At 31.2% G+C, this 22,719-nt stretch overlaps 2 protein-coding genes across 2 annotated transcripts; both read left to right on the top strand.

Annotated features, from left to right (window-relative positions):
- Nucleotides 1-101: 101 nt before the first annotated feature.
- On the top strand, nucleotides 102-11,363 carry LOC109816025 (6-phosphofructo-2-kinase/fructose-2,6-bisphosphatase). The gene is made up of 23 exons (XM_020380879.3): nucleotides 102-376; nucleotides 475-538; nucleotides 773-1,068; nucleotides 2,272-2,469; nucleotides 3,099-3,305; nucleotides 3,436-3,531; nucleotides 3,763-3,861; nucleotides 3,972-4,001; nucleotides 5,582-5,635; nucleotides 6,451-6,504; nucleotides 6,602-6,679; nucleotides 6,790-6,881; nucleotides 6,969-7,026; nucleotides 7,110-7,184; nucleotides 8,101-8,148; nucleotides 8,811-8,908; nucleotides 10,012-10,087; nucleotides 10,161-10,223; nucleotides 10,307-10,398; nucleotides 10,538-10,606; nucleotides 10,691-10,754; nucleotides 10,848-10,913; nucleotides 11,111-11,363. The coding sequence occupies exons 1-23, from the start codon at nucleotides 212-214 to the stop codon at nucleotides 11,186-11,188; spliced, it is 2,220 nt and encodes a 739-aa protein (XP_020236468.2). The 5' UTR covers nucleotides 102-211; the 3' UTR covers nucleotides 11,189-11,363.
- Nucleotides 11,364-12,410: 1,047 nt separating this feature from the next.
- On the top strand, nucleotides 12,411-13,578 carry LOC109816035 (RING-H2 finger protein ATL40). Its single transcript, XM_020380895.3, has one exon. It carries the CDS (start codon nucleotides 12,811-12,813, stop codon nucleotides 13,558-13,560), a length of 750 nt encoding a protein of 249 aa, XP_020236484.1. The 5' UTR covers nucleotides 12,411-12,810; the 3' UTR covers nucleotides 13,561-13,578.
- The last annotated feature ends 9,141 nt before the right edge of the window (nucleotides 13,579-22,719 follow it).

The raw sequence follows: 22,719 nt of genomic DNA, 5'->3' as shown, positions 1-22,719 counted from the left end.
CAAATCGTTTGACAAACATAATTAATTATTCGATAGGATTTTGTCCTTTTTAAAATTTATATTCTCTCTTTCCATATCACATATCACATATCACAGTGAGAACAGTTAGACACTTTGAAGTCTTGGATAAGGAATTTTGATGCGCATATAATATTAACACAAACACATCGTTCCCACAACAAAACCTTCCTTTCAGTTTCAGCTGCAAAGCATGGTGGGGAATAGTGAAGAAGACCAAGATGGCCTTCACCAATCACCGTTACGAATCCCGGGATTGCTCTATGTTTCAGTGAAGATGGAGAATCCCAATCTCACTCTTCTCCCTCACGTATCTGCCTCTTTCCCACTAGGCCCTTCTTGGGATCCTTCAAAAGCTGTAATTTTGATTCAAACCCACTTCACCATTGCATTCCTTTTATTCTGGGTCTCTCCCACTTCTTCTTATTCATATTGTTTTTGGTGTAAAAATTTCAGCTTTCCATGGAACGGGAATCAGCTTCAGTGTGGGAATTCAGCTTTGTTGTTCCACCTAACCACGGTAATGTTTTCTCACTTGCTTTGCCTTAGGTTGTAAGGTTTGTGTAAAAGAGAGAGAAGAATTAAAAAAAAAAAATTGAAAACTGGAAAGTCTGCTCTGAGCATTGAGTGATAGCTTTATTGGTTTCATCACTTGCACTGGCTGTTTAGTTATGATAATTGTCCTGCTGAAGTGAAAGGGGTTGAGTAGACTGCATTTCTGACTTGAAGTGTTGATTTTGCTTGGGATTTTCAGAAGCTTTAGAGTTTAAGTTCCTTTTGAAGCCCAAGGACATCAATATGCCTTGTTTTGTTGAGGAGGGTCCAAGCCGAGTACTTATTGGGGGAGCATTGCAAGATGGTGACAGACTAGCTTTGTTTAGGCTTGATAACGATCAAGTTCTTGAGTATCGAGTATTTGTGGAAGCAAAAAGGGTTTCTCCTTTTGATCTTGCAGCTAGTTGGAGGGCTTATGAGGACAATTTCCGTCTTTCGACTGTACGTGGGGTACCTGATGTCAGCATAAATTCAGAACTTCAGACATGTAGTGAGGTAAGACTTCAGTTATTGGTTTACTTTATGTTTGTTTTTTGGCTTGGAAATGAGGTTGTGGTTGTGGTGGTGTAATGGGTGTATGACATTAATAATCAGGATTCAGGACTCTTTAAGAAAGTTACATTTTTCTTAATCTCTATTTTGAAATATAGATGCTAACATTAAAAAAAAAAATCACCTTATTTTTGCTTTACATCAATGAGATCTAATGGAGGTGTGGATGAAATGTAGGATTGCATTGATTCTTTTTGACAAAAAGGTAATACTCAAGCTTAAAGGAAAGTTTTATTGTATTGCTATAAACCTGCGATCTCATGCGGAATGAAGTGTTGGGCCATTAGAAACCAACAAGAAAATAAACTGTGTAATAGAGATGAGAATGTTGTGTTAGATGTGTGGACATAGTAGACTAGATAGGATTAAGAATGAATGCATCGGAAAGAAGATTGGGGTACTAATGTAGTACCTATAATAGAAAAAACAGTAAAATCTCACCTTATGTGGTTTGGCTGTGTGTGGAAAAGACCTATTGAAGCCCTAGTAAGGAAAGTAGATTATATGGAGGGTAGCCTTATGGTTCTTATCACTAGAGGTAGAGGGAGACCAAGAAAATCAAGAGGTGAAACCATTAAGAACGATTTAGAGGTCAATGATTTTCATTCTCTCTCTCTCTCTCTCTCTCTCTCCCTCTTTAATATGCTTTTCCTGATGCCTAATCATAAAATCACACTTTGCTCTAATCAATGTTTTTCTACTGTTTGTGCAAAATGAAAATAGTTTCAAACCATGCACACTATGATAGTCCAATTAATTTCTCCTCTTTTTGATGCACGATTAATTAATTTCTCTTTTTAGTCGTGAGAGCACTGGTCAGGACTCAGGATTTTTCTTTAATGCCAGCCAATTTTAGTTGTCATTCTGTTCATGGACCTCTAATTTGTTCTGTAGTATTTTTCTAATTTGATAATGCAAAATGTTTATTGTCAAGTGGTTAGTCAGGCAAAACCCAATAGTTTCTTGTAGTCTGTATCTTGCATTACCGATGTACAATAACTTGTCTGATCATGTATCTTATCTGATGCCCTTTATATGCTCTCCTATTTTCTCTTATTCCAACTTTCAGTTAATACATATATAAAATGACTTTTTAATTAACAATTACCATGTACCCCATGCTTAATTTTTTCTTTTTTTATTTAGAACATCTCATCTGCAAGTTTGGAACTGGATCTTGAGCAGTATATTGTCCCATCTCCATCAAATTCTGCAAGTTCAGCGCATGTATATGCTGCCGACTTGACTGAGAATCCCAGATCACTAGGTAGTGTATCTGCCAGCATTTCATCTTCCACTGGAGATGGCTGTGTTCCTATGATCGATCAACCGGCAACAGTAAAGGTTTAACTTTCAAATTCACATTTATAATTCATGATTATACTTTCTAAAAATGATTGGTTTAAAAACATATAAAATCAGGCCAGAGATAAGACATTTTGACATAACTTTGCTGAATCTTTGTGGTTATTTGTTGACATATTTAGAAGTCTTTTTACCAGAATCAGAAGCTGTGATGGATTTGTAGTTGCATTCACCTTAAAAGGCTTTAATTTGTTCAGGAAGTAGATTCTCATGTTCAACATATCAACTTAGACTAGTTTTTTGATGCTTCATAGTATAATCAGTAACATGTTGATTTTACCCTCTCTCTGTTTTCCTTTGATAAGTGACTAAAACTTTGTTAAAAGTGTTGGAAAGTATCTCTAATTTAGAGAAAATATCTCCTATTCTGGAGCTGTATGTTTGTTGCTAATAATTATGTTTTTTCTTATATATTTTCCTGCATTACCAGTTTCGTGAAATTAGGCATTGTATTTTATAACTAACAAGTAGCTGCACAAATGTTGTTTAAAATGCAAAATGCCTCTTCTTGAGGTTATGAGAAAAAGTAAGCTGATGGGTTATATTGATTCTTGATTATGCAATATATCACATTCACATCTAATAAGCTATGTTGATGTTCCAACTAGTTGATGGAGGTTAATGCCCTTGATCTATCTAAGGTGTACCAAAGTCCTGGAATGGTTAAATCTCAGTCTGTGGGAACAATTTCTCCTCTGCAAAACAAAGATGACCAGAGAGCACTTCTTGTTGATAGGGGTGTTGGATTTCCCAGACTTGTAAAATCTTCTAGTTCAAATACTTTCGCTAATCTTAATTTGGATACTAATCCTGAGGTTTGTATAAATTATTTCCATTTTTTATTAAAATTTATTTCCACTGGATTAATTTATGTTGCATCAAACTTTTCAATTAAGGTTATTAATAAATAGTTGCTTCTGCTCCCCCCTCTGGGTTTTATGACAGAGTTCAATTCCAGCTGCTGCTGGAGCTGTTGCAGCTGCTGCGATTGCTGATCAGATGCTAGGTCCCAAGGAGCATAGGCATTTGGCAATTGTCATGGTATTGTTCCTGCTCGAGGAATAAGTACTCTTAAACTTTCTTAGCAACACTTTGTTATTTCTTTGTTTTGGGCTTTGAGTTGGAGTTTTGTGTGAGATTCAAAATGAGATAATATATCTTGAGAGGTTAGAATTTGGAAGCACTTAGAAAAAATGCCACACTCCCCTCTGCAGTTAGTTAACCTAATTTAGTAAAAATATGAATAATTTCTTACTAGTTTCTTTTTCTTAGGTGAGTTTGCCTGCTCGAGGCAAGACTTACACTGCAGCTAAACTTACAAGATATCTTCGATGGTTAGGTCATAATACCAAACACTTCAATGTTGGTAAGGTTGTTCACATTCTCAACCCATTCTTCTTAGTAATCAATAGTCTTGTTTTATCTAATGGAAGACAGGAAATATGTCAAACGGGAATTTAATGCATGTTTCAATGTTGCAGTATCGTCGCCTTAAGCATGGTTCTAGTCAGGTAAACTTAATTAAGAAGAATCTATTGAATTGTTTATACTCTCTCATGTATTGTTTATCTACATTCTATAGACTGAAATCGCAGAATATTGTCATTAGTGTATAAACCTGTTCTGATATTATATATACATATATATATATATTGTATTATTTTTAATTAATGTTAGATGTATCATGTATCTCTTATTGCATGATGTACTATATTGTTTGTCATAAGAATTGATATGGTTCGTGTTTTGTGTAGATTGTAGAGGATTTGGTAGGTGAAAATAATTCCAGTGTCTAAGATTTCTTTATCTAGAGATTGTTATTTTTCCAAATTTTAATGAGTGACATGTATGGGTTCTAGTAGTTGATTTGAGGATGCAATAAGGATTATTGGAGTTTAAAAGAAAAAGGCAGTTAGTTAAGTTGAACTAGTGACATTTAGTTATTGATTCTTTGTAGTTGTGTCTTCTCAACATCAGTAATAGTGCTACACGCATTCACACCTAGGACACCCGTTTCCAGATGTTAGATTTGACAATAATTTTGTGCCTAAAATGGATTCATAGAATAATCTTTTAGCAAATGCAATATGAAGGATGGAAGAACAGTGATTTGAAATACCAGGGAATTCACTCTACAGAGGAGGCCAACAGTTGTTGATGTTCTTTGGACTTTATATTGGTTTTAGATGTGTTGCTGGTTTCACGACTTTTTTATTCCTTAAAGAGTCCGGTCAATGAATGAAATTATGGGCATACCTGAAATATGGAAATTTGTGAATTGGTATATTATTTTCTGTTGATTAACAATACGAGCAGTGCTTACACTTTATAGACTAATTCTTATATTTCCTAATAATGGAAATACAGGGAAATCAAATCTGTTAGAATTTGTACAAAGTACGAACTACAAATAAAAACTCTAATAAGATCTACTCTAATTACAGGAAATACGAGAAATCAATAGAAACAATTAAGTGCTACTTATGTTAATTGTGCCACACAACACTCCCCTCAAGTTGGTGGATCTATCGTTCCTGGCTTGCTAGTAAGATCTTGAAATTACTGTGGGAAGTTCCTAGGTTAATACATCTGCCAATTGAAGCCATGAAGGAATGTATGCTGTAGATAAAAAAAACTACTATCTAACTTCTTCATGAAATGTTGGTATCTATATGTGCTTCCTTCTATCATGCTGAACTAGGTTATGTGCAATGCTAATGGCAGACTTATTGGTGCAAAATAGCTTCATAGGAATTTCCTACTTCATTCTTTGGTTGTTAAGTATGATCTTCGTCCATAACTCACAAACCCCTTGATCTCATAACTCAAAATAGTGCCTCTTCACTAAAGTCAAAAGAGTACTGGGGTCTGGGGCGTTACCCTAAAAATAATTTTGTTAAATCTAACATCACCATTTCTATGATATAATCTCTCATAATTTGCAATGTCATCAACTTTTAAATTGTGCTACATCATGTGATTAATATGGGGTGCTTGATTCCATGTTATATGTCAGTTTCATTCTTGATGTTATGGTACGATTCATGCTTTTGAGGATAATTTTCAATTCATGTCACATTCTTCTTTGCAGTCTGCTGATTTCTTTCGAGCTGACAATCCTGAAGGTGTGGAGGCACGTAACGAGGTAACTTCTGGCCAATAATATTTTTAATTTGAACATGTGAAAGGGTAATTTATATTGGTTGTGTATAATTAGGTCATAGATGTGTGTAGTTACTATGTGTTTGGAATAGTGTATTTACAATTTATTTAAACTTTTTTAATGGTATAAGCACTTGCGTAAGTGTAACTGTTTGAAAGAACTTATGAAAATAATTCATAATATGTCCAGATGTTGTGTTCAAATTATTTCAATAAGCTTTCTAGGATAGCTATTAAAAACAACTTACAACTTATATGAAAACAATTTAACCCTATTTCCTTTTAAATTATAGAAACAATTTATACATAAGTACTTAAATGATAAGTACTTATTCAATAAGTGCTTAATTAAGTTATTTACCCAAACAAAACCTTAGTTAGATGAAGACTTTATACAATCTTATAACATTCAATTAATTTATCTTTAGACTCTTGACTTTTAACTATAGAAACAATTTATACATAAGTGCTTAAATGATTCACTTGTGTTAAAATTATTTAGACCAATGATCTGGTACATGTAGGAGAATAAATGTTTTAGGAACAAGTTCTTATATGAATTTCATAGTCTTTCAGAAAGACCTGAGTTACTGTTTTGGTTTTGATTCATCGCATCTCAACTACACCATGTACTCCATATTTATATAATGAACATAATAAATACAAAATGTATTTCTTATACCAAATGTTAAGATGTGTACACTGTACCTGGCAATTTGTCTTTGATGATTCTAGTAATGTTAATTCCTTGTTGATCTTTTTATATGTACATAGTTTTAATATATCATGTATCACTAGGTAGCAAAGCTGGCATTTGAAGATATGATATCATGGATGCAAGAAGGAGGCCAGGTAAATTCATTCTTGTTAAATAACCTTTTTACTTTAAACCTCTTTCAAGTTTTTTTTTCCCCATATTTTTTTGGCTTAAGTTTTAATTTGGATTTAGGTTGGGATATTTGATGCCACAAACAGTAGCAAGCAACGAAGAAACATGCTGATGAAATTAGCTGAAGGTAGATGCAAGGTACTTTAGTCAGAGTCCCACATATGGGTACTGCTATGTAATATGTATGGTATGAAAATAAAAGTTTTCATTTTGAACTTTTCTGATGTATATTTGCATTTTTGTTACAGATCATTTTTCTGGAAACGATATGCAATGATGTAGAGATAATTGAGAGGAATATACGCTTTAAAATTCAGCAAAGTCCTGACTATGCAGATGTGTAATGTTTCCTTTAAAACCAGTGACACCTAATCCTAATGAGTATGTGGAGTAGTAGATTCATATGCAATCATCTTCTCTTTTGCAGACCAGATTTCGAGGCTGGGTTGCGAGACTTCAAAGAACGTGTAGCCAATTATGAGAAGGCAAGCCTTTCATATGTACTTCTAATTTTAATTCTTATTCGAGGTGAGCTTTTGCTTTAAATAATGTTGATTTCATATACCAGGTTTATGAGACAGTAGAAGAAGGATCTTACATAAAAATGATTGACATGGCCAGTGGACATGGAGGGCAAATACAAGTAAGTTTTACCTTTAATTATGTCATTTTATGTGGTGAATTGAACCCTTTTATAGAGCCCATTGTCTGGTTTGCTACTAATGTAAGTTTGATAATTGATATGTATGCTTGTCCATAGAGTAGCTGTTGATTGGGTTAGTAATTTTTTTAAATAGATTCTAGTAGTTTAACCTTGGTGTGGGAAAATGGCGGGGTTTCACTTTCTCCTCTAACTTTAAATAACTTTTAAATTTAAATACAGTGTCCTTGATTCCACTTTGTGCCTGTTTTAATTATTATTTCATGGTTCAGTTTGCTGCAAGTGTAGAATTGAAAGCGTGCCTGTTCTGCAAAGAATCAGTGTTCAAAAGGCATATACAGATCACTTACCAGTATCAGAACTATACAACACGTTATAAAACAGACAAATTAGAAAGACTCATTAATCAGTTCTAAAGTTTCTTGAGTGACAAACTTATGATCAGAATCAGATCGAAAGAATTAGGCTTTAAATAATTATTGAACCCTGGGCCTCTTGGTTGATCAAGTTAAGATACCATGTCAACGAATCACTCAATTTCAAAGTTGTGCCATGTAGTAATGTATATATGTATATATGTATATATAAACTGTATTGTAAATAGAATAATACAATGAGTTCATGTTGCTTAGTTGGAGCGTGAAAGAGGACCAAAATGTTGCATTACACCATAGTCATATACTTTATGACAAGTGTGTACAAATTATCTGTCTGACGTTGTTTAACCACAAGTGATAATAAGATAATTTCATTAAAAATTTATTTAGGGAGGCTACTCTAATACTCTGAAATTTCTTGTTTGTGCATCTCCTTGAATTTTTCTCGAACCATTTAGAAATGTGGTCTACAGCATGACTTTAGTTTGTTGATGATTCACAAGTTCTATCTTTTGTTTTAGGTGAACAATATCAGTGGCTATGTACCTGGCCGGATAGTTTTTTTCTTGGTAAGTTTCTTTGAAGAATGTTATTAATTACTGTCAAAGCTTCATAGATACACAGGCAAGAAAAACAAATGATTAAATTAATAATATATAACCCAGTAAGACAATATTGAGAAATTTCATGGACCACCTATACAAAAAGCTTAAGCTATTAAATGAAAGCATGAGTGATTGTGTTTATTTATGTATTTGGTCAATGAAATGGGTTTGTACTTATATAACACATCCCCCCACATGAATTCTTTGGGCTTGAAGTATAGACAATGCACATGTCTAGGTGGGTTGGTGGAGGCGTGAAATGGAGAAGAGAAGAGATATAGAGGAGAGATAAAAGAGAAAATATGAAAATTTTCAAATTTTAATTTTTTAAATGCAATTTAAAATTTTACAATTTTAAGTAATCAAAATACTTTCACAAATTGGTAGAATTTTAATTTTTTTCTTAAATTGCTATCTAAACAAAATATTTCACCATAAAACATTTTAAGTTCACCAACAGAAATGAATTACTCTTTTAAAAGTTCTCATCCAAACACTATGGATAAAAGTGTATTTTTGCTTAACTTCCTCATATAATGGGTTTTTTGATAAAAGATTAATGACATGCATTCAGAAAATGGTACTTCAAATCAATTGTAAGCGTCTTTGATTAATTTATGTTGCAGGTTAATACACATCTTACACCACGCCCAATATTACTCACCCGGCATGGAGAAAGCCAGGATAATGTGAGAGGCAGAATTGGAGGAGACTCTGCATTAAGGTATATATTTGGTTAATGTCTCTATTCAATGTAATGTTAATATTAATGAGGTCATAGGGTTAGAAAAAGTAGTTGTATGAATGAAAATAATAACCGCTGTTTCTGTGTTGCTTATACGAGGAACTGTTAGAATATTAAGAATCTTAATTATTTTGTGTTTTTATGATAAGACTTGAAGACTGTTATTGGCTTTTAGTAGTTGTACTATACTTGTACTTGACCTAGAATATTAGTTTAAAGAGAAGTATACTTTTGTACCTTCTCTTTGGTTAGAAGAAGATATAAATGCAGTCCATTTAGTTATAAACGATAAGATGTATCATCTATAGAACGATGATTATTGCAGTAAAGTTATTGTTTATTTTCTCTGGCATTGTTAGGCAGTGAAGTCCTTGTTTATTTAAGACTGATTAAAACAGTCCGGCCTTGTTTATTAGTGAAAACTAAGGGCTCGTTGGTTTACAATTTTTTTAAAAAAGTGTTTTTAATTGCAAAAATTTTAAAAAGTGATAATACTTATGTAAGCTTTCCCAAAAAAACCCAGAAATTGGTGCTTTTTTCAGAAGCTAAACATAATAGCTTCTGAAAAAAGCTCTAGGAAGAGCTATATCATAGAATTGATTTTTTTAAAGCGTCAACAAAGGACCCTAATTCTTGGCTTTTTTGTCTTGCTCTAGCATATCTTTTTGGTACTCATGATACATCTTATCTTTTAAAACTAACAGATTTTGTGCTGTCAGGTATTACTTTTTGTTTCTTTCATATTGCTAGGGGTTTCTCTTTGTAGTACTACTATGTTTGGACTTTGGGTGTACCCTCAATTGGCGGAAAAGAAAAATACAAAGAGCTCTTTACTTAATGGAAAATTGATTTGTTTTTAAACAGCTTTCATGCAAAGAGAAGAAAAATACAAAGAGCTCTTTACTTAATGGAAAATTGATTTGTTTTTAAACAGCTTTCATGCAAAGAGAAACGGTGAAATGGTTTTGGTTCCTCTATATTTGAATTATTTCTTTTTGGCCATTTGTGATATCAGGTTTCTTTAACAATAATTGCTATGAATTTTCAGCTTGCTAACTAGAACCAATTACTTGTTTCAACAGTGAAGCTGGAGAACTTTATAAAAAGAAGCTTGCCAAATTCGTTGAAAAGCGTCTCAAATCAGAACGAGCTGCTTGTGTAAGCTTATAATAAATATACGTGCAAATATTCAAATGATGAATGGCTTGTGATGTTTGTAACTGGTGTCTAGATATGGACTAGTACACTGCAGCGAACAATTTTGACAGCAGGTCCAATTGTTGGATTTCCAAAGGTTAGACTCATCCTTAAGTCGGGAAATATGGATTGACCATGTATACATTATTAATGCTCCAACACTTGCTATCTATATGTTAGATACAATGGCGTGCACTTGATGAGATAAATGCTGGTGTGTGCGATGGGATGACGTATGAAGAAATCAAGAAGAACATGCCAGAGGAGTATGAGTATGTCACAAACTTGTAATCTGTCTCGTTTCCAGTTGAAAGCAACTTGGTATATAATCAGATAAAAAGCAGGTGCTTCGTGGGAGCACAATGCTATTTAAAAATGTTCTAAGTACCTATTTGTTATTTTCTATTGCAGATCTCGCAATAAGGACAAGCTTAGGTATCGTTATCCTCGTGGAGAGTCTTACTTAGATGTTATTCAAAGGTTGATGCATTACTTCTTTTAACATTACTTAGTTCATAAACTACTAGTTTTATTTAAATAACTTAAATTTCAATAAAAATGCAGGTTAGAACCTGTAATTATCGAGCTTGAGCGACAAAGAGCGCCTGTTGTTGTGATATCCCACCAGGTTTTACACATGACTTTGATGTAAATTTGCACTTGTATTGACCCTTTGACTTGTTCTAATTGATGAGTTTCTTCAATGCTTTTCTCATTACAGGCAGTTTTGAGGGCATTATATGCATATTTTACTGACAGGCCTTTGAAAGAAATTGCTGATATAGAGGTAATATATTCATATTTAGCTGAATGTGATGCAAAAGCCTGATTGAGTTCATGGCAAATATTTAAGAAATGAGTTCTAGTAATTTTGTTGATGGAAAAAAGAAAATTTGTGAGGTTCACCATCTCACTTTGTGAAATGTTTTAGTGTGGATCATGAAATTGCACAAGATGTCTAATGTGAGGTTTGTTCACTTACAGGTGCCCCTCCATACGATAATAGAGATACAATTGGGAGTTACAGGCGTGGAAGAGAAAAGATACAAACTAATGGACTGAAATGAATAACTGGAGGGAAGAATAGATTTAAGTGAACTTTTTTTTTTTTTTAGAATAAATTATGATTATCATGTACATTGTAATATTCTAAAACCCTTTTTTATGGGCGCATTCTTTAGTTTCTAATTTGAAGAATTTTGGACATCAAAACAAATAGAATACTTATTTTACTCGACTTGTATCATCTTCACTTCTTCCTGTTACCTTTTTCCGCTCAAATATATATCCTCCTGCTGTTTGGTTACATTCTGCAAATCCACTGCATGGTTGAAATGCTGGGATTCTTAATATTGTGTTCTAGAATAGAGTAACTCGTGAACAAAAATTTAAATAAACAAGTTTGGACCAACATCTCCAGCTGAAAATATGGAAAAGCTGGTCTAACCTGAGAGATAGTAGGTTCGGGGTCTCAACATTTGCAGACCAACAAAAAAAAACCACAAATTTTCCCTTTTTTATGTAAATTTCTATATAAGTGATTAGTGTGATACTTCTCAAAATAGAAAACTTTAAGCAGTATTTTAAATTATGTGTATGGGTCATTAAATTTGTATAAAAAGTCCAATTAATTAACTTATTATCGTAGAGTGATATAATAAAAATTAATAATTTTAAGAATAAATAAACAAATAAAACATACGTAATGATTTCCAACTCAATAAAACCTATATGAATTAATTTCGGTGGTGTATTGGAAGTGGACCTTTTGCAACTGCAAGCCTACACTGCAAGCTCGGCACACTCTAAAAACTGAAAAAGAGATGGATCCATTGCTGGAAACATGCAACAAAATATGGTGGAATCTATGCAAAGATCTACTGTTGACTGGTGGCTGTGGTAGGGTGGTCAAAGAAAAAAATAAATAAAACTCCTATAGGCTATAGCGTATGGTACCATTCACATGGGACCCCTGAACTCTCGTTGATCTCTTTAAAACAGGAATTGGGTCCCACACTATGCCCTACCAAGCAAAACACAGCACCCCCTCTAATATTGCCAAAGTTCTAATAAATGCATGAAAGGCCCTAAAATGATAATGAGTAATGTGAAAGTGAAGAAATTGTGGAGGGGTGCCTCCCTTTTTCATGATTGACTTAGGTTTACTATGAATATCTTATTTTGTGTCTCATAAAATCATAAATAATGCCTTTGCCTTAGGACCCTTTATTGCACCAAATTTAACCGATTAAAACCGCAAATAAATAAACAAAAACCTGCCACATGAATCCAATAAAATCCACCTACCCTCCACTGCCGTTGCCTTCACGAGTGCTTCATTTGTGACCCGTTTTTCTCTTCACCCCTCCTCCACCCCATGCATGAGTCCCCATTACTTCCTTTGATATAGGGATTCTCCTTTGACTTCAATTGCAACCCTCAACAGATATCCCTAATTTATTACTCCCTTCATTTTCACAACAAGTTGCAAAGACATCACAAGCAGAAGAACAACAAAACAAAACACAACACTGCACAAACCGAGTGTTGACTGTGTTTTGTGGGGTACCTTAACCCTCCTCCCAAAATCTCATTTTTAAGTTCAAAGCTCGAGCCTTTCATAAAAAATAATCTACCCTTTTCCTCATTTAAGCAAACCACACTGACTTCACTCCCTTCTCACAATGCCGAGTCAGTCCGAGTCACCCGGCTACTCACTGAGTCAACTCGCTCAGAACATGTTCTCCGACGACAACAACAGCAACATCATGCTCGCAGCCATAGTTTCGTTGCTCCTAGTCATCCTCTTCGTCCTCCTACTCCACGTGTACGCCAGGTGGTTCCTGTCTCAGGCGCAATTACATTCCCACACTCGCCGGCGGCAATCTCCGGCGACCGTCTCCGGCGTTCTGGAACCTTCTCATTTCCACAGCATCAACATAGAATCCTCACCCACGTGCACCAAAGGCCTCGACTCGGCGACAGTTTCGGCGATTCCCATGTTTGTGCACGGAACAGAGAAAACAGAGGAATCAGGGGAAACAGGAGAAACAGAGGAATTGGAATGCGTTATTTGTTTGAGCCTCATTGAAGAGGGTGAGGTTGGAAGGAGTTTGCCAAAGTGTGGACACGCTTTCCACGTGGAGTGCATTGACATGTGGTTGAGTTCGCACTGCAATTGTCCAATTTGTAGAGCTCCTATTGTGGTGGTGAGTAGCGATTCTGAATTGGGTTCTGTTGATAGTGATGGTGATGGTGTGTTTGAGATTGTGGTTGTTACTCCGGGTTATGAGATTAGTGAGAGTGAGCGTGAGGATGATGGTGATGGCGATTCTGTTCCAGAAACTTTTTCATCTTTGTTGGGTTGCTCTTGGAAGAGATTGCTGAGTAAAGTTTTTGTGTCATCTGATGTAATGGTTCACAATGAAATATGAACTTTTGTCAATGTTTACATACATGTTTTGTCTCTCACACTCTTTGCTTTGCTTGTTTGTGAAATTGTTTGGTTTCTTTCGGAGATGTCTAGGTACTTTCTTTTTCTGGTTTTCTCAATTGGTTGGGAGAGTTACATTATACACCCACATTCATAGAAAATTATGCAAGAGCAACATTCATTAGTCTCTAAACAAATTTGAATGACTATCATACAAGCAATGTTCAAGCCTTTTACTCTGGTAATCTTTTGCTCCTTAGTCCTTTCAGTGCAGTGTGTCTAATATTAGTTTTTATTTGTAACATATTTTTACCTTGACATTGAAGCAACTTTATTACTAAACATGTCTATCCTAGTATACGATATTTATGGGTATTAAATAAATAAAACTCCAGTAAACTAGTAATTTATTAACTAAAGCATGACTTTCAATTGGGTTGCCAGCAACAGCAAGGCAGAGTGATACATCTAATAGACCTGAACATCGGTCGACCATTGCCGGTTTCTGATCAAAATTTTTAAAATCCTTCGAAATTGAATAAAAAAAATCAAGGGCCATTTCCAACCGATGAAAAACTCAGATTTTGGTAGGTTCAATCTGTGCGGGTTATAGGTTTATTGGGTTCATCGATTTGAGAAACTTTCTCTAACGTCGTGCTGTCCTTCGTCATCACCCCTCGTCAGTCTTTGTTACTGCTTAGTTGAGAGTAATCACTGAGTTTTAAATCTTCACATTACCATCCTCGTCAACCAGAGCAAGGAACAGGGAACTTCTCATTAACAGTGGCCATGACTGAAAAAGGTTAAAGAAAAGATGATGTGTGAAATAGATGAAGAAGAAGTAAAAGAAAATGGAACGATAAAAACGAAGAAAATAAATGGTCAAATTCGAGTACATTGTATGAAAAAATTCCAACATCAAGTTTAACCATTCAAATCTATTTCGGATCTGACCATTGATCTGGTCAATTCTAGATTGGCCGGAAATTTTTGACCTGGCCTTACATCTAATATTGAAATAAGTGGTTGGTAACGCTAAGAGGAGCTTATAGTCCTGGTAACATAATGATATGATACCAGAAGAAAAGACAAGAGAGTACTTATTTGGCCATTAGTGTATCGTTGGTTAGCCATGTCATGTGTGACAAGTGATAACACTTTGTAACCGTAATCGATTGTTCTGATGTGTAAACAGGAGCAGCGGTGATGAAGTAGTGAATTAATGGGGGATGGGATGGGATGGGATGGCACAGGGAAAGGACAAAGGTCAGAAGAAAGTGCTACAGCTGAGGCCATGCACTATTTAATCTACACTTTCACCATACCCTAGCTTACCAATGCTGCACACCACACACTACCCCAAACATTAATATTTTATCAACATCACTTATGTTTTTATTCAATAATTTTAAGTCACCGCACACTACCAAATACAAATCAATAAAATGCTCCATTAATTAGTATTTAGTATAAATTAACACAAATAATTTAAAATTTATGTCCTTTAATAAGAATCGAGATTAATTATTGTTTTAATATACAATCACAATTGAAAGTATTATTTTATCTTTAATATTTGTCAATCTAATAAGTGAGAGTTATATACTAGTTGTATAAAAAAAATTAGTATATAATTACTTCCTAATTATATCTATAAAAAAAACAGCATGTATAGTATGAGTATCTAAGGGCTGAGACAATAATCAAAGAACTAAAAATGAAAAAAAAATATTAATTAGCTGCAACTCTCATAATTTGTAATGTAATTTCTTAATATAAAAAATCACTTTTAATTTCTTAACAAATATTTTTAAACACTAATTAATAAGACCTAAAATAATTAGTCTCGTAGACAATTTAAATAGATTATTCTTGTAATTATATCTTTGTATAGTAATTTTTCTTATCAAACGAAAGTGTTACAACAATGATAATAGAAACCAAAGTTTAAGTTGATATACAACAATATATTTTAATCTCTCACTACAGACCGACGACTTCGGTGGTTGTATTAGTCGAATATGTTTTAAAATATTGAATAATTACTTATTTTTACACAATTAAATAATTAATTACTCTTATTACCTTATCAAGTAATTAATTTGGTTAATAATTAAATGAATTCAAAGTGGAGATTTTGTATCGGCAAGCATTAACTATGGGATTTATTTTTAATTTTTTTGTGTTGTGAGTTATATATAATATTAAGATTTTAGATACATTACGACAAGCGCTTCCCCTATTCCTATGCTTGTTTTTAACCTCTTGAACATGTCACGCTCCAAAGTAGCAAACAGTGACAAATGTTACACCTCATCGAATCATTATCTCGTTACTGTTTTCTCATATAGATGTAGTAAATTCAGCTACCGTTTTAATATCCACTTTTATTTTTATTATATATTTTTTTATAACAACATATATCTTTTCTTAAAAAACAATTTAAAATTCTTATTGTATATTTGAACTTAACATCAATAGTTAGAGCAATTTCTTATAAATTTTTTCCACATACCTGTATATATATATATATATATATATATATATATATATATTAAGTGCTCTAATTTTTATATATTGTTAATAATTTAATAAATTTTTAGTTTCTTAAATTTAAAATTAATATTTTTTAATGTTTATAAATCAAAAGAATTATTGGGATGTAAACAAAGTTCCACATTGTTCAAACAAGATGTTAGACATGAGTTTATATACATAATTGTCTTCATTGGTTGAAAGGTCTTTTAGGTGGTATTCAAAAACAAAACTGTCTCATGATTACTAATAAACAAATTCAATTTGAAGAAATGAATTGAGACAATTGTATAATGTTAATTAAATTTAATATAATATTTACACTACTAAAATTATTAATGAATGATTTTGTGTAACAAATTTATAATTATAGTTTGATTTTTAAATATCATATGCATTCATATACATAAAAAAAAATACACATCAATTATAACTAAAATCATCACATGCACATGTCAATTATGATTAATCAATCGAATTAAATCGTTACATACACGTAAATCATGATTCAATTAATTAATCAAATCATTACACATATATAATAATAATAACAATAATGATTAAATCAATATATTAATTTATTAAACACGTATGAATTATTCGGAAAATAATAAATTTATATTAGAGTAAGACATAATTATAATTAAATTAATAAATTAAATCATTACAGTAAATGATTATTAAATCTTATATAATTTTAAATTTTATACAATATAGTAATTAACATTAAAAGGACTCATTTTAATCATTTAATAATTAATTTACTAAAATTTTAAAATAATTTTTATAATTACGATATTCAATTATCCAGTGATCAAAATTTAAAAACATTTTACTTAATCAATTGTTATATATTTAAGATAATTATGAATTAATTATCTTAATTATTTCGGTTTCCTCATATCCCATTTAGAATTAGAATATTCAAAATATCATAAACATGTAAATTAAAAATAGGTATATAATTATAAATTTCTAACATATAAGGTTATTAAATTTAAATTTATGTAAAATGTAATTGTGTATATGTGAATTAAAAGAATAGTATTGTCATAATACTCTTAATTTCAAATATATTATATGATGTATAATTTTCAAATTTCAAACTTTTGATGATATTGATATTATAATTTTGATATTTATATAATTAAATAACACACAAATATTTATATAAAAGAATTACTTCAAATACTTTAACTACGTTTGATTGTTGTCCTTACTATATATAGATAATTATTGTGGCTCCCTTACCACACTACACTACTTTAATATCATAGTACAATAGTAAATAGATATAAGAAGCTTATTGTTTCTATACAAGTCATGACTAAATTTCCTCAAACAAAATATCAATGGCTCATCTTATGGGCCATTGGCCTCATCGGGGGAACGATTTCTGTGACCATTCTTTGATCTTCTATTTATCATATTTGGAAGATGGTAAGGTCAATGTTTATGTGATAAATGCTACTCTCACCGAATTCAATTACACTAAAAATACCCTTTACTATAACCTCATCTTCAACATCTCAATCTCTCACACCATCTACTATGACTACATAGATGCAAGTATGATGTACCAAAATATATCCTTTGATTCCCAAACTGTGGTAATGTTCAACAAAAGCTTTAGTGAGTTGCACATGAACCTCAGAGATCAACATGTGATGGCCTTCAACACTATACCAACCAAATCTTAGTTGAATAAGCAAAAAATGTATGGGGTTTACCACATTCATTTGAAGTTGTGCCCTATGTTTAGGTTTGAAACAAACAAGCTCATGCCTATCATTCATTGTGACTTGCAAGTATCTCTAAAATCCAACAAAGAGACCACACCAATTGATGGATTTAATGCAACCAAATGTGACTTATGTTATGATCTTAATGATTAGGCATTTTATGGTAGTACATGTAATCCTTGAATTTGAACTAATTCAAATTAACACAATTATTTCCATTCAAATTTGTTAACTGTTTGGATCAAATCCAACTCAATAAGATTCATTTATGCATGAGTTGAGTTGAGTAATGAATTTTGATTTTTTAACTCATGAAACCACTCATACACATGACATGTTATTAAATTTATTATTTATATGTATATATTAAATTAAATTAAATAATATATCATGTGATGTTGAAAATTATATTATATTATGTATTTGTATTGATTATGTTAATTAAGAATTTTAAAAATTATAAAAATTAAGATACATTTGAATTGACCCTTTATCTATATTTATTGTTGAAAAATAAAAAAAAATTATAAAAAATAGAAAGGGGAGGGGAGGGGGGTGGAATTCGTATGTACAATAATAAAAAAAAACTTTGTTTCATTTAATTATAAAATTAATAACTAATGTTTTTATTGAATATATTTTAAAACTAAATATTTAATGTATCAAATCAAGTAGCATTAACACCCAATTAAGAAAATTAATTTGTAATCAAATTTATTATCTATTATATATTTACTACTAGAATTTCTCTTATTACATGCGATTTTTCCTGCGAATTTTTCATGAAAATTTGCAAGAAACGTTGTTCCTACAAATTTTTCTGCGAAATTTTATTTGCAGGTAATACCTTCGTGGATAATATATTTTTGCGAATTTTAAAATTCGCAGGAAATTTTCCTGCGAAATTTCTTGCGAAAAAAATTTGCAGGAAAGTTTCCTGCAAAAAAAAATTTACAGGAAATTTTCCTGCAAAAAAAAATTCGCAGGAAACTTTCCTACAAATTTTTTCGCAAGAAATTCTACAGGAATATTTTTTACAAAAAAATTAAAAAAAATTATTATAAATTCTATATTTTAAGAATTCATAATCTTTTATTTTCATGCCTCATACATAATCTTTTAAATTCTAAGATTGTAGATTACAAGTCTAACACTCAACCATACAATTCAACTTGTAAGATAAGTGTTATTCCAACTTATATACTCTTTAATTGTTTTATTTTCAATCGATGTGGGACTTGAAGATTTTTTAAAATATTAAACTTATTAATTTAAATATATTTTTTATTTTTCCTGCGAATTAAAATTTGCAGGAAAATCCACAGGAAAAGTTACCTGCAAAATTTTTCTACCATTTAGTAAACATTATTTGCAAATTTATTTTTGCAAGAAAATCTGCAAGAAATAAAATAAAATTCTTACAATATTTTCTGTAAATTTTTACCATGAAATTTTTTTTCCATGATTATTAAAATTGTAGCAAAATTTGTAAGAAATATCTGTAAATTATTTTTTGTAGAAAAATTCGCAAAAAATTTCTGCGAATATTTTTTTGCAGGAAAATTCGCAAAAGGTTTCTGCAAATATTTTTTTGCAGGAAAATTTGCAAAAACTTTCTACGAATATTTTTTTGCAAGAAAATTTGCAAAAAAATAACACTTTTCTAGTAGTGAAGTGTGATATAAAATGCTTGATTTAAGTTTTCTCCTCTATGGTCTAGAAAATTAATTATTTATTAAATGAAAACATTACATCACATTATTTACTTTAGCACTTGAAGGCCAATTGGAATGAGAGAAATGATAGGGATGCTATTTCTAATACTCCGTCTTATTAGTGAGATTTATTTAAAATCGTAAACTTTGGTTGCACCATTGTATAAATTGAAAAAAGAAATTATTAACGAGATTCACTAAAATTTATGATTTTCTATCAATTTTTGTTAATAAAAGAGAGGATATAATCAAGAATATCTTTAGTATTTCTCACTGTAACAATATGTTTTAACATTAACTAATTATTAGGGCACATTTGATAGATTTTTTTTTCCCACGTCCATGAATCACAAATTCACAATTCATATATAAATCATGAATTTTTTAAAAATTATCATCAGAAATGAATAAAATTAATTTGGTATATCATAAATATTCTTAAAAATATTTATATATATATATATATATATATATATATTTTTTTTTTTTGCAAATGAAATATTTTATATTTAAAAAAATTCTCCATAAACTTTAATTATCACAATAAATGAATTAATATGGAAAACATGATATTTATATCACAATAAAATTTTCTACTCTACTTAAGAAAGTTAGATTTTTATCTCTCATTCTCAAAAAAAAAAAAAAATGTTCTTATTGAAAATGTTACTTTTTGAACAATAAATTAAGCTTTCTCAATTTTAAATTCTTGAAAATTTTAAATCTTGTAATGTACCAAACCACCCCTTAGTCTTGAGTTTCAAGTCTTAAATAAAAGATTGCGATAGAAAGGAGAGTTTTGCAGTCATATTATAATGTCTCACGGCATTATTTTTACTAAACCTATTCTAATTATAAAAAATAAATTATATTTACTAACATCATCAACTTCTATACATTAAATATAAATTTTTATCTTATACGAAAATATTTTAATTTAAAAAAATTTCTTTAACAAGAGAGTTTTTAAAAAAAAATTTAACTTTAATTTAATTTGATTTTTATTTATCATAATTATTTATAAATTAAGTTTTAATATTAAAATAAATTATTAATAAATAAAAATAATATTAGGTTACAATATAAATTATTTATCATAAGTTTAAAATATAATTTATATGTTACTGTAAAATATATATATATAATTTTTATTTTTAAAAATATTTATTTATTCAAATTTTATGATTTATATATTCAAATATATATAATATTTATTTATATTTTTTTTATTATAAAATTTAATTATATATAATAATATTTAATATATGCCAAGTTAAAATATTAGTTACCAAAAATAATAAATAGAATTGCCGAAAATAAAACTCTGTAATAGAGTAAAATATAAGGCAAATTTTCGTTTTTCAAATATATGACCAAAACCTGGGTTGAAAAAATAGCATCTTAAATATATATTTTTAAGTCGAATATATGCTGATTAGAATCAATATTATTACTAAAATTATAGCATTCTAAATATATGTTAACTAGAATCAACATTAGTATTACCTAATATATAGCATATAGCATCTTAAATATATGCTAATTGATGAGGATTTTCACAATCATACCACTTGCAAGCGGACCAAGTTTCGAAGTAGTATTTAAATATCGTCCTCAGAGATTTGAATGTTTAGTAATTCTTGCTATAATGATTTAAAGAAAATGTTGTTATAATTGCAAATGGGTAAAGATAGAGTGAAACAACACAATAAAATAAATGATTAAGAAACAAGGATTGGTTCAGAAGTACTTGCTAATTCGTAGATCTTCTTAAAATAGATGCGATTCTAATTTCATTATTTTCATGTTCATTAAGTAATCCAACAAGATTCCTCAAGGTTGAATCCTAAAGTCATTAAGCTCAAACATGATTCCTCTATGTTTTGAGTTCAACACAGCGCATTAAGAACAATGACTTGAACAATGTGACTAACCAAATCAAGTCTATTCCTAGAACAAGAAATGATTAGGTGCAAGATTCAGTTCATGTTTTCAAAAATGTTTTCCAACTGGATTCAAAAACCAAAAATCATACAACGGTTGATCAAGTCGATATAAGCATTAAGAGAAGAATAAAGCACAAATAATGAGATCAAAATGCATATATTTAAGAAGAAGAGGAGTTAGTAGTTACATCCAACCAATCCTTAATGAGTTTAGCCACACATGGCCATTACAGGATCAAAGAGTGAAAAGAAGAAATTACAAAGTAAAGAATGAAGAAATGGAGTTGATCTTCGTTCCCAAAGGATTCAGCTTCCAAATCTTTGTTCTCCCTTAGTTCTTCCCTCTTCACGTGCTCCTTAATATGTTTTTTCTCTCTTGTTCGTGATACCCTGTTTCCCTCTTTGTTTCCCTTTTATATGAGCTTCGAAACAGGGGCCAAAATGAGATTTTTTCTCCCACAACTGCAACTGTAGATCCACAGCTATGGCTGTGGAGAGTTCTTCATGGTGAAGTAAGCTTCACCGCTTCAGCTATGGATCCACAGCCATAGCTGTGGAGACTCCTTCGTGGTTAAGCAAATCCCAACGCTATAGCTATGAAACCACAGTTATGGCTGTGAGTTTCTGTAAATTTTCTTGATCTCCCATGCCTCAGCGCTTTACTGTGAACCTGCAGCTTTAGCTCCAAGTTTCTGGACCCAAAAATGCACATTCCAGATTTCCACAACTTTAGCTCCAGATCCACAGCTATAGCTACAACTTTCTGACCTCCTAATTCCTTCCCAGATTTCCACAGCTCGAGCTCCAGATCCACAGCTATGGTTGTGGATCTCTACCTTCTCAAATTTTCTCCTAATTCCTTCCCACATTTCCACAGCTCGAGCTCCAGATCCACAGCTATGGCTGTGGATCTCTGCCTTCCCAAAAAAACCTGCAAAAAATGAGGAAATTTCTTAAGATTTTGCTACTACTCCTCTACTCTTGTAGTATAACTTGATTCTTTAAATTAAAGAGGTAAAATAACATATATAATATCTACAATTACCAAAAAGAGTACCAAAAATTGAGTGCAAATCATGCATAAAAGACACTCAACACTAATTAAAATAAATATTTACATGCAACAAAATATTAACTCCATTATTCGCCTAAAATACTAACTCCATTATGACTAATTGGATATTTCCAAATTTGATCGAGATATATTTAATCATGTATATTG

The sequence above is a fragment of the Cajanus cajan genome, chromosome 9 (assembly GCF_000230855.2).
Source record: "Cajanus cajan strain Asha chromosome 9, NIPB_CcT2T_4, whole genome shotgun sequence".
NCBI classification, from domain to species: Eukaryota; Viridiplantae; Streptophyta; class Magnoliopsida; order Fabales; family Fabaceae; genus Cajanus; species Cajanus cajan.
Note: the sequence above shows the minus strand (reverse complement) of the source record. Positions and strands in the feature narration are given on the sequence as shown.

Excerpts from the sequence above, each read along its gene's own strand:
- LOC109816025 (XM_020380879.3), top strand. The coding sequence starts at position 212 with ATGGTGGGGAATAGTGAAGAAGACCAAGATGGCCTTCACCAATCACCG. Across the intron at positions 7,027-7,109 it reads GTGTAGCCAATTATGAGAAG|GTTTATGAGACAGTAGAAGA; the intron begins GCAAGCCTTTCA and ends TTCATATACCAG. Across the intron at positions 10,914-11,110 it reads AAGAAATTGCTGATATAGAG|GTGCCCCTCCATACGATAAT; the intron begins GTAATATATTCA and ends GTTCACTTACAG.
- LOC109816035 (XM_020380895.3), top strand. The coding sequence starts at position 12,811 with ATGCCGAGTCAGTCCGAGTCACCCGGCTACTCACTGAGTCAACTCGCT.